Here is a 12438-nt window from a genome sequence, read left to right as displayed (position 1 = left end):
ATTTGAGGCATCTCCGGGATCTCATGGTGATGAGCTTCCTGCGCCTCTTGAGCTCCATGAATGGGCTCTCTTGCTTGCTCCATCTTTTTCTTAGTGATGGGCTTCTCTTCCTTAATAGGAATGTCTCCTTCTATGAAAGCTCCAGCTGAGTAACATAGATGGCAAATGAGGTGAGGGAAGGCTAACCTTGCCATAGTGGAGGACTTGTCAGCCACCTTGTAGAGTTCTTGAGGTATAATTTCATGAACTTCCACCTCTTCTCCAATCATGATGCTATGGATCATGATGGCCCGGTCTATAGTGACTTCAGACCGGTTGCTAGTGGGAATGATTGAGCATTGAATAAACTCCAACCATCCTCTAGCTATAAGCTTGAGGTCCAATCTTCTTAGTTGAACCGGCTTGCCTTTGGAGTCAATCTTCCATTGAGCTCCTTCTACACATATGTCCATAAGGACTTGGTCCAACCTTTGATCAAAGTTGACTCTCCTTGTGTAGGGGCGTGCGTTCTCTTCCATGTATGGCAAGTTGAACGCCAACCTCACATTCTCCGGACTAAAATCTAAGTATTTCCCCCGAACCATTGTAACATAGTTCTTTGGATCCGGGTTCTTACTTTGATCATGGTTCTTGGTGATCCATGCATTGGCATAGAACTCTTGAACCATTAGGATACCGACTTGTTGGATGGGATTTGTTAGAACTTCCCAACCTCTTCTTTGAATTTCATGTCGGATCTCCGGATACTCATTTCTTTTGAGTTTTAAAGGGACCTCAGGGATCACCTTCTTCTTGGCCACAACATCATAGAAGTGGTCTTGATGGGCTTTGGAGATGAACCTTTCCATCTCCCATGACTCGGATGTGGAAGCTTTTGTCTTCCCTTTCCCTCTTCTAGAGGATTCTCCGGTCTTAGATGCCATCAATGGTAATGGAAAAACAAAAAAGCTATGCTTTTACCACACCAAACTTAGAATATTGCTCGCCCTCGAGCAATAAACAAAAGAATAGAAGAAGAAGAAGAAATATGGAGAGGGAGAGGGAGATGTGGTTTCGGCCAAGAGGAGTGTAGAGGGATGTGTTGTGTGAATTTGATGAAGAATGGAGGTCTTTATATAGGGAAGGGAGGGGGGTATTGGTTCGGCCATATGGGTGGGTTTGGGTGGGAAATTGGTTTTGAATTTTGAAGGTAGGTGGAGTTTATGAGGTAGGTTTATGGGGAAGAGTAGATGGATGTGAGTGGTGAAGAGGTGATGGAGAAGAGAGATTGAGGTGATTGGTGAAGGGTTTTTGGGGAAGAGTGTTTATGGGGTTGTGTGAAAGAGGGGTGAGAAGAAGTGAGTGGAGGTAGGTGGGGATCCTGTGGGGTCCACAGATCCTGAAGTGTTCAAGGATTTACATCCCTGCACCCATTAGGCATGTAAAAATGCCTTTGTGCCCAACTCTGGGCGTTCAGCGCCAGGTTGGTGGCCATTTTGGGCGTTCAACGCCCATTTGTGTGCCATTTCTGGCGTTGAACGCCAGAACCATGCCTGTTCTGGCGTTCAGCGCCCAGAAGCTGCCCATTTTGGGCGTTCAGCGCCAGAACCATGCTCTGTTCTGGCGCTGAACGCCAGACAGATACTCCTCCAGGGTGTGATTTTTCTTCTGCTGTTTTTGATTCCATTTTCAATTTTTATATTTATTTTGTGACTCCACATGATCATGAACCTAAGAAAACATGAAAAACAATAAAAATAAGAATTAGATAAACATTGGGTTGCCTCCCAACAAGCGCTTCTTTAATGTTAATAGCTTGACAGTGGGCTCTCATGGAGCCTCACAGATGTGCAGAGCTTTGTTGAGACTCTCCAACACCAAACTTAGAGTTTGGATATGGGAGTTCAACACCAAACTTAGAGTTTGGTTGTGGCCTCCCAACACCAAACTTAGAGTTTGACTGTGGGGGCTCTGGTTGACTCTGCTTTGAGAGAAGCTTTTTCTGCTTCCTCTCCATGGTTGCAGAGGGAGATCCTTGAGTTTTAAACACAAGGGAGTTCTTATTCCATTGAAGGATTATTTCTCCTCTGTCAACATCAATCACAGCTCTTGCTGTGGCCAGGAAAGGTCTTCCTAGGATGATGGATTCATCCTCTTCCTTTCCAGTATCCAGGACTATGAAATCAGTAGGGATGTAAAGGCCTTCAACCTTTACTAACACGTCCTCTACTTGTCCATAAGCCTGTTTTCTTGAACTGTCTGCCATCTCTAATGAGATTTTAGCAGCTTGCACCCCATAGATTCCCAGTTTCTCTATCACAGAGAGGGGCATGAGGTTTATTCCTGAACCAAGGTCACACAGAGCCTTAAAGATCATGGTGCCTATGGTACAGGGTATTATGAACTTTTCAGGATCCTGTCTCTTCTGAGGCAATGTCAGTTGATCCAGATCACTTAGTTCATTGATGAACAAGGGAGGTTCAACTTTCCAAGTATCAATGCCAAATAATTTGGCATTCAACTTCATGATTGCACCAAGAAACTTGGCAGTTTGCTGTTCAGTAACATCCTCATTCTCCTCAGAAGAGGAATACTCATCAGAGCTCATGAAGGGCATAAGGAGGTTCAATGGGATCTCTATGGTCTCTAGATGAGCCTCAGAGTCCTTTGGTTCCTCAGAGGGAAGCTCCTTATTGATCACTGGACGTCCCAGGAGGTCTTCCTCCTTGGGATTTGCGTCTTCCTCTCCCTCTTTGGGTTCGGCCATGGTGCTTATGTCAATGGCCTTGCACTCTCCTTTTGGATTCTTTTCTGTATTGCTTGGGAGAGTACTGGGAGGGATTTCAGTGATCCTTTTACTCAGCTGGCCCACTTGTGCTTCCAGATTTCTAATGGAAGATCTTGTTTTATTCATGAAACTTACAGTGGCTTTAGACAGATCAGAGACTAAGTTTGCTAAATTAGAAGTATTTTGTTCAGAGTTCTCTGTCTGTTGCTGAGTGGATGATGGAAAAGGTTTATTATTGTTAAACCTGTTTCGTCCACCATTGTTAAAGCCTTGTTGAGGCTTTTGATCCTTCCATGAGAAATTTGGATGATTTCTCCATGATGAGTTATAGGTGTTTCCATAAGGTTCACCTAAGTAATTCACCTCTGCTATTGCAGGGTTCTCAGGATCATAAGCTTCTTCTTCATGAGAAGCCTCTTGAGTACTGTTGGATGCAGCTTGCCTTCCATGCAGACTCTGAGAGATCATATTGACTTGCTGAGTCAATATTTTATTCTGAGCCAATATGGCATTCAGAGTATCAACTTCAAGAACTCCCTTCTTCATAGGCGTCCCATTACTCACAGGATTCCTTTCAGAAGTGTACATGAACTGGTTATTAGCAACCATGTCAATGAGTTCTTGAGCTTCTGCAGGCGTTTTCTTTAGGTGAATGGATCCACCTGCAGAAGTGTCCAGTGACATCTTTGATAGCTCAGATAAACCATCATAGAATATATCCAGGATGGTCCATTCTGAAAGCATGTCAGAAGGACACTTTTTGGTCAATTGTTTGTATCTTTCCCAAGCTTCATAGAGGGATTCGCCTTCTTTCTGTCTGAAGGTTTGAACATTAGCTCTAAGCTTGCTCAACTTTTGAGGAGGAAAGTACTTGGCTAAGAAAGCCGTGACCAGCTTATCCCAAGAGTTCAGGCTATCTTTAGGTTGAGAGTCCAACCATATTCTAGCTCTGTCTCTTACAGCAAAAGGGAAAAGCATGAGCCTGTAGACTTCAGGATCTACTCCATTAGTCTTAACAGTATCACATATCTGCAAGAATTCAGTTAAGAACTGAAAAGGATCTTCAGATGGAAGTCCATGAAACTTGCAGTTCTGCTGCATCAGAGAAACTAATTGAGGTTTCAGCTCAAAGTTGTTTGCTCCAATGGCAGGAATGGAGATGCTTCTTCCATGTAAATTGGAATTAGGTGCAGTGAAGTCACCAAGCATCTTCCTTACATTATTATTATTTTTGGCTGCCATCTCCTTCTCCTGTTCGAAAATTTCTGAAAGGTTATCTCTGGATTGTTGAATTTTAGCTTCTCTTAATTTTTTCTTCAGAGTCCTTTCAGGTTCTGGATCTGCTTCCACAAGAATGTTCTTATCCTTGCTCCTGCTCATATGACAAAGAAGAAGGCACAGAAAAATAATAATAATAATAGAGATCCTTTATACCACAGTATAGGGATCCCTGTGTGAGTAGAAGAAGAGGGGGAGACAAAGAATGTAATATAATGGAAGAAACACAACTGTGAGGATGGCAGAGATGTGAGATGAGATGTTAGGATATAAATGAATAAATAGAATAAGATGGGGGAGGGATAATTTTCGAAAATTATTTTGAAAAAGAGTTAGTGATTTTCGAAAATGGTTTTTGAAAATTGTTAGTATTTTTTCGAAAAATTAAGATTTAAAAGATAAAATAATTAATAAATTAAAAAAGAAATTTTGAAAAAGGGGGAAGATATTTTCGAAAATGAGAGAGAGAGAGTTAGTTAGGTAGTTTTGAAAAAGTTAAGAAACAAACAAAAAGTTAGTTAGTTAGTTGAAACAAATTTTGAAAAGATAGGAAGTTAGGAAGTTAGAGAAGATATTTTGAAACCAACTTTTTGAAAAAGATAAGATAAGAAGATATTTTGGAAATTAATTTTGAAAAAGATTTGATTTTTAAAATCTCAATTAATGACTTGATTCACAAGAAATCACAAGATATGATTCTAGAACTTAAAGTTTGAATCTTTCTTAACAAGCAAGTAACAAACTTCAAATTTTTGAATCAAAACATTAATTGATTATGTTATTTTCGAAAATTTGATATAAAAATAAGAAAAAGATTTTTGAAAAATATTTTTGGAATTTTCGAAAATAACTAAGAATTTTGAAAAAGATTTGATTTTTGAAAAAGATTTTGAAAAAGATAAGATTTTCAAATTGAAAATTTGATTTGACTCATAAGAAACAACTTGATTTTAAAAAAATTTTGAAAAAGTCAACTCAAATTTTCGAATTTGAGGAGAGAAAAAGGGAAAGATATTTTTTTTTATTTTTTTTGAAATTTTTATGAAAAACATGAAAATTATGCAATGCATGAAATTTTTAGATCAAAACAATGAATGCATGCAATAATGCTATGAATGTCAAGATGAACACCAAGAACATTATGAAGATCATGATGAATATCAAGAACACATTTTTGAAAAAATTTTAATGCAAAGAAAACATGCAAGACACCAAACTTAGAATTCTTTAATGCTTAGACACTAAGAATTCAAGAATGCATATGATAAAAAAAGACACAAAATAAAAAATCATCAAGATCAAACAAGAAGACTTACCAAGAACAACTTGAAGATCATGAAGAACACTATGAATGCATGATATTTTCGAAAAATGCAAAATGCATATGCAAGTGACACCAAACTTATGATATGACTCAAGACTCAAACAAGAAACACAAAATATTTTTTTTGTTTTTTATGATTTTCTAAATTTTTTTGGATTTTTTTCGAAAATTATATGAAAAAGAAAAATAAGGGTTCCAAAATTTTTAATATGAATTCCAGGAATCTTGCCATGTTAGTCTAAAGCTTCAGTCCAGGAATTAGACATGGCTCACTAGCCAGCCAAGCTTTCAAAGAAAGCTCCATTCCAAAACACTAGACATGGCCAATGGCCAGCCAAGCTTCAGCATTTAACACCAGAGTATATTGCTCTTGATAACAAATTGCTGCTCATCATTTATCAAGTATGTAACTTACCTCTGATGGTTTGGAAGCCTCAGTCCAAAAGAATTTAGACATGGCTTTACAGCCAGCCAGGCTTCACATGCTTCATGAAACACTAGAATTCATTCTTAAAAATCTCGAATAAAATTTTTGAAAACATTTTTATTTTTTTTTTCGAAAACAGATGAGAGATTTTTGAAAAAAAAATTTTTTGAAAGATTTTTTTGAAAACAAAACGAAAAGAAAATTACCTAATCTGAGCAACAAGATGAGCCATAAGTTGTCCAAACTCAAACAATCCCCGGCAACGGCGCCAAAAACTTGGTGCAAGAAGTTGTGATGTCCAGGCTTTGGTACGTGAGCAATTTGGTACGCGTAATCGTGATTACACATTCATAATTTGTCACAACTTCGATACAACTAACCAGCAAGTGCACTGGGTCGTCCAAGTAATACCTTACGTGAGTAAGGGTCGAATCCCACGGAGATTGTTGGTATGAAGCAAGCTATGGTCACCTTGCAAATCTCAGTCAGGCGGATATAAAGTGATAATAGTGTTTTAGAATATTATATAATAAAATAGGGATAGAGATACTTATGTAAATCATTGGTAGGAATTTCAGATAAGCGAATGGAGATGCTTTTGTTCCTCTGAACCTCTGCTTTCCTGCTATCTTCATCCAATCAGTCTTACTCCTTTCCATGGCTGGCTTTATGCAAGGGCATCACCGTTGTCAGTGGCTACATCCCCTCCTCTCAGTGAATAATATGCTCACGCACCCTGTCACGGCACGGCTATTCATCTGTCGGTTCCCGATCATGCTGGAATAGGATTCACCCTCCTTTTGCGTCTGTCACTAACGCCCAGCACTCGCGAGTTTGAAGCTCGTCACAGTCATTCAATCATTGAATCCTACTCGGAATACCACAGACAAGGTTTAGACTTTCCGGATTCTCTTGAATGCCGCCATCATTCTAGCTTACGCCACGAAGATTCTGGTTAGGAGATCTAAGAGATATTCATTTTAGCTTATTTCATGTAGAACGGAAGTGTTTGTCAGGCACGTGATGAGCGTCACACATAATCATCACCTTCATCACGTTCTTGGGTGCGAATGGATATCTTAGAAGCGAAATAAGATGAATTGAATAGAAAACAGAAGTACTTTGCATTAATCTTTGAGATACAGCAGAGCTCCACACCTTAATCTATGGAGTGTAGAAACTCTACCGTATGAAAATACATAAGTGAAGGTCCAGGCATGGCCAAGATGGCCAGCCCCCTAAAACGTGATCAATAGTCTCCTAAGATGAACAATGGATTACAACTGAGACCATAGATGCCTAATACAATAGTAAAAGGTCCTATTTATAATAAACTAGCTACTAGGGTTTACATGAGTAAGTAATTGATGCATAAATCCACTTCCTGGGCCCACTTGGTGTGTGTTTGGGCTGAGCTTGAGTGTTGCACGTGTAGAGGTCCTTCTTGGAGTTGAACGCCAACTTTTGTGCCAGTTTGGGCGTTCAACTCTGGTTTTGGCTCCTTTTCTGGCGCTGGACGCCAGATTTGGGTAGAAAGCTGGCGTTGAACGCCAGTTTACGTCATCTATTCTTGGCCAAAGTATGAACTATTATATATTGCTTGAAAGCCCTGGATGTCTACTTTCCAACGCAATTGGAAGCGCGCCATTTCGAGTTTTGTAGCTCCAGAAAATCCACTTTAAGTGCAGGGAGGTCAGAATCCAACAGCATCAGCAGTCCTTCTTCATCCTCTGAATCTGATTTCTGCTCAAGTCCCTCAATTTCAGCCAGAAAATACCTGAAATCACAGAAAAACACACAAACTCATAGTAAAGTCCAGAAATGTGAATTTAACATAAAAACTAATGAAAACATCCCTAAAAGTAACTAGATCCTACTAAAAACATACTAAAAACAATGTCAAAAAGCGTATAAATTATCCGATCATCACCATGCATGCAAGCTAAGATAAAGTTATAATTTTGACTTAGTCAGAATTGTCAAGTTACTGTTATTATTTATTTAGCTTGTCAAAACATTAAATATATAAGTACATCTCAACTTTAAGTGGAATAAAACAAAAGAAAAATGAAAAAGAAAAAAGAACATAAAAAATATGTAATTGAAATTTTTGACAAAAATCAAAACAAGAATAAATACAAATGGATAAGAAAGTCATAATTTGATATACTTACCAGAAAAATTATGGCATTGATAAAATGATGTCTAATTTTTGTTATTGACAAGATGATTCCTAAAAGCTTTAAAAATTTGACAAAAGTGATGACCCACCGTTAGTTGAGTTATCTGGAGTTAAGATTTAGGAGTGACGTGTCAATTAACAATTATAATAATTACAAAAATTACCCACTTTTAATTCTTATAATTTTAAAAACACCTCAATTTCAATTTTCTAAAAAAGTCTAATCCCCTTTTCTTTTCCCTTCGTTACTCGTCCCAGATCTCTTTCCTTCGAATCTTTTAGGTTTATCTCTATCTCCATTTCTATCGGTTCCTTCCTTTCCCTTACTGTGAATCGAGTAGTGTGGGTTTCAATTTCGATTGTTCTTTTCTTATGCTCTGAACTTTTTTCTCTAGAGCTGACAACATTTGCAATCTTGCAAGATTCATAAGCTATAGCTACTCCTACTCCTCTTCTTTCTCCTTCTCCACCTCCTCTTCCTCCCATGAATTCGAAGTCGCAAGATTTAGCTTTCAGTTTCACTCATTAGTCAATAGATCCCAACAAGAATGGACAACTATACAAGCATGATGTGTTTCTGAGTTTCAGAGGCAGTGACACCCACAACAATTTCACCGATCATCTTTATTATAACCTTATCAGGAAAGGAGTTTTTGCCTTCAAGGACAACAAGAGGCTTCAAAAAGAAAAATCTATCTCATTCTAACTCATGCAGGCCACCAGAAAATTCTTCCATTTCTATCGTTGTCTCTCAAGTGATTATGCTGCCTCCACATGGTGCCTCAATGAAATGGCTACCATAGCTCAATGCAAGAAAGAGTTTGGACAGAAGATTTTTTCGGTTTTCTATTATGAGATCCTTCTGATATTTGAAAGTAGAGTGGGGTGTATGAAGATGCTTAGGGAAGAAGAAGAGAAAAAAAGAATTAAGGTTTTAGAAAAGTGAAATTATATTTTTAAAATTATAAAAACTAAAAGTGGGCAACTTTTTGTAATTATGATAATTGTTAACTGATATGTTATCCCTAAATTTTAACTCCAAGTAACTCAATTGACGGTTGGTAACTTTTGTTAAATTTTAAAATCTTTTAGAGATTATTTTATCAATAACAAAGTGTAAGACCTCTAACTTTTTAAAAGTTATTAATTAATCATTTACGATGCATTATATTTTTTTAAGACTATATTTCGGAGATTTTTATATAAAAGTTGAGTAAACTCTTATTTTTGATTTAGAGTTCTTATAATTGAAAAATAGGGAATATTTTATATGCCTTAATTTTAAATATTTATATTTTTAACCTTATTTTATAAATGAAGGAGAATTAATTTATTTGTCTCCAATTTTTATTTAATTAGCATTTAATCGAAACTAATTTATAAATTTGTAATTGAAAGGTATTTTCAAGATGGATATTTTATATTTAATTTAATATAATATCTCTTAATTTTATTAAAATTTAACAAAATTCCAAATTGTCCAAAAATCCCTAATTTCACATTTGCCCCAAATTGAACCCTAATCCTAAAATCAAACACACAAAACCCTAATCTTAATTAACACATAATTTTCCCTTTATCCCAAATGAAACCCTAGCTGCCCCTTACCTCCTTCAGCCGCCAATTACTTTCACTTCAATAACCCCACTCATCGAAGAAAGAAAGAAAAGAAAAGGAAAGAAGGAAGGGGGACCGAGGAAGGAGGGAGAGGGGGGAGAAGAGGGAGGCGGCGCGGTGGGTGTCACTGCCACCGCCGCCGCCGCTGCTAATCGAGAGAAGGGGAGATCCAAGAAAGAGAGAGAGTGTGCGTTGGTGGGAGAGGAAGACCGCTGCCACAGTTGCCGCCGTTCGTCCTCCAGCTCGTCGCCACCATCGCGGATCGCCAGTGACCTCGCGCCCGTCGCCGCCAACCACGAGCCAGAGGAGAAGAAGAACGATACTATTACGCTGTTCCTCGCTGTAGATGAAGCTCGCCGCCGCAGATGAAGTTCGCCGCCGCAGCCGTTACTGTTCGCGCTGTCGTCGTCGCCGAAGGGAGCCATCGTCGCTGTCATCGGAACAGAGGGCGAGAGAGAGACAGAGAGCTCGCGGTGGGGGAAAGGATAGGCGCCGCCGTGCTGCGTGAAGCTTCCGCCGCCGTTCCTGCCGCCGTCCAGCCTCAGTTAGCACCGCCGAAGCTCCTGCCATCACCGTCGTTAAAGAAGCTCACCGGAGCTGCTGGAGGCTACCGCCGCTCTACCTGGTTCTGTTTTGAGTCGCGCAACCGTGTCCGTGGCCGTCGGAGACCGTATCTGAAGCCTCTATCTTCTTGGGTTTTGGTTGTTGCAAGTTACTCGGCTCTACGTTGTTGTCGGAACTAGGTCAGATTTACCGGTAACTGCTTCCTCCTTTCTTGAATCTGTTCTATTTCTATTTTGCTCCGCTATTCTGATTTTATTGATATCCCTGCTGCCTTACCAATTGGAATATGTTACTGCCATCAGGACAGATGCATAGGTCCCTGATTATGTTCTTTGCTGCTCTGTCGTTCTGTTTTCTATAGCTGCAGTAAGTTATTTTAACCTTGATATCCTTATTGCTATTGTTTTCCTATGAATTATTGAGAATTTGGTGAAATTGACGTTCTAGGGTCGAGTTTCGGTAATCACATGGTTGGAGTAAAAGCCGTTTTTTTTGTTGTGAAAGTAAACGGAACTGCGGATGCAGCTGCCGCTAAATGCGAGCCAAAAGAAAAAGAGTTTAGTCTCGTAGTTAGATCGCAATCGAGGTAGGGGTTTTTCTTAAATATATTTTACATTACAGGGTTGTTATAAATCGATATTAACGCGTAAAATACATTTTTGTGATTTCGTGAGTCTTATGAATTGAATTGACTTGTTTTGGTTGAATGAGATCATTAATTTGATTTGATATTAAACCCGATTTGATATTGGAATTTGATTTTAAAATAAACTTGGAAAAAGACTTGATATTTGAAAACGGGTTATTTATTGAGAATGATTTGCTATTTTTGGAAATGATTCGAAAAGTGTTTGAGGGAATGGTTTGGTTTGAAACTGTTTGAGAAGACCGAGAATTCTTAACTATTGATTGATGCTGTTGGTTGAAGTCGGTTTAAATTGTGATTTATAGGATTGGTTGATTGAATTCTGGATTTTGTAATTTCTTTGGGTTGAGTACTGTTGTTATGATAATGGCTGTTGGAAGTGATTTGACTGATTAACGGGTGTTTGGTTTGGTTTGGTTGGGACCCGAACAGAGTGGCAGAATCTGAGTTTTAGAGGAGATGCTGCCGAAATTTTATAAAACTGGAAGTTTTGTTTGAAGTAATTGTTTAAAAAGATTTAGTTCTTAAACATTATTTGTTTTGGATTGATTTATTTAGAAAAGTAAGAATTATGTTTTGAATTGAGATTGTTGATTAACAGAAAGAAGGATGATGAGGATTGATTTGAAGTATGATTTTTGAATGAATTTGGAAGGATATGGATTGACGAATGATGATGATATTGAGAATGGCTTAGATATTGATGAATGATGAATGAATTATTTGTGGCTTATGAATTTAAAATATCCGAGATACGAGGTTCCCTGGATTAAGTGCCGTGGCTTGCCACCACGTGTACCAGGTTGAAAACTCGATACTCTGTTGACCCTACGACGTAAGTGTGACCGGGAACTATATAAATTCCCGGGAATGTTACCCCCATTGAGCAATATTGATTATTTGAGAAAAAACTATGCATAGACTCTTAGGGATGCACGTCGGGGGACAGTCTAAGGACAATTCAGACTTGTCGGGTTGGCTGGATAACCGACAGATGAGCCTCATCAGCCATAGGACAGGCATGCATCATATGCATTTGTATGCTTTGTTTGGGTTTGAACTTGTTTTGGTTTGCCTAATTGCTAAACTGTTCTTAACTGCTACTTGAACTATTTGCTGTAACTGCTACCTACTTGTGCTTTCCTTGTTTGTCTTGCCTGTGTTTGTCCTGGCGTGCTACATTTGAGAATAAACTTTGGTGCTGAATTAATGATTGTGTTGTTTGATTGCATGATTGGTTTCTAATTGAGATTTTTCTTATAAAGAAGGAAATGTTTCAGATTTTTGAATAATTACACGTTTCTTTAAAAAGGTTTTGAACGATTACCTACTGTTTTTTTAAAAGATTCATAAGGCAATGATAATCACTGAGCTTGAAAACAATTTTCTTATTAAATATCTTCTTATGACAACTTTGAAACTGCGTGGTGAGACCGTGTGGTTAGGTTCTCACCCCCTACAGCTTTATCTTTTCAGGAACCGGATGAAGCATTAAGAAGAGTTATACTGCGTTCGGTTTATATGTTGTTGTATTAATTAGATTATTTTCTTCCCTCGTCTTTGTTATTAAAATTTTGTAAGAGGGATAGGAATTGTATGTTTTATATGTATAATATATTGAGTTATTATGTAA

General features: G+C 38.2%; 1 protein-coding gene and 1 non-coding gene across 3 annotated transcripts; both read left to right on the top strand.

Annotated features, from left to right (window-relative positions):
• The first annotated feature begins 3505 nt into the window (after window positions 1–3505).
• Window positions 3506–3613, top strand: LOC112753405 (small nucleolar RNA R71). The gene has a single exon (XR_003177793.1). It is a non-coding gene; the product is annotated as a small nucleolar RNA R71 (small nucleolar RNA).
• Window positions 3614–9536: 5923 nt separating this feature from the next.
• LOC140179475 (uncharacterized) lies at window positions 9537–12438 on the top strand. Of its 2 annotated transcripts, none has more exons than XM_072218375.1 (4): window positions 9537–10351; window positions 10462–10525; window positions 10607–10745; window positions 12282–12438. In XM_072218375.1, the coding sequence occupies exon 1, from the start codon at window positions 9961–9963 to the stop codon at window positions 10336–10338; it is 378 nt and encodes a 125-aa protein (XP_072074476.1). In that variant the 5' UTR covers window positions 9537–9960; the 3' UTR covers window positions 10339–10351; window positions 10462–10525; window positions 10607–10745; window positions 12282–12438. The 2 variants fall into 2 exon arrangements, with proteins under 2 accessions (XP_072074476.1, XP_072074475.1); XM_072218374.1 differs by having other exon boundaries at window positions 12268–12438.

The sequence above is a fragment of the Arachis hypogaea genome, chromosome 15 (genome assembly GCF_003086295.3).
Source record: "Arachis hypogaea cultivar Tifrunner chromosome 15, arahy.Tifrunner.gnm2.J5K5, whole genome shotgun sequence".
Lineage (NCBI taxonomy): Eukaryota > Viridiplantae > Streptophyta > Magnoliopsida > Fabales > Fabaceae > Arachis > Arachis hypogaea.
The sequence above is the reverse complement of the archived record's forward strand: the minus strand, read 5'-3'. Positions and strand labels throughout refer to the sequence as shown.

Excerpts from the sequence above, each read along its gene's own strand:
- LOC140179475 (XM_072218375.1), top strand. The coding sequence starts at position 9,961 with ATGAAGTTCGCCGCCGCAGCCGTTACTGTTCGCGCTGTCGTCGTCGCC.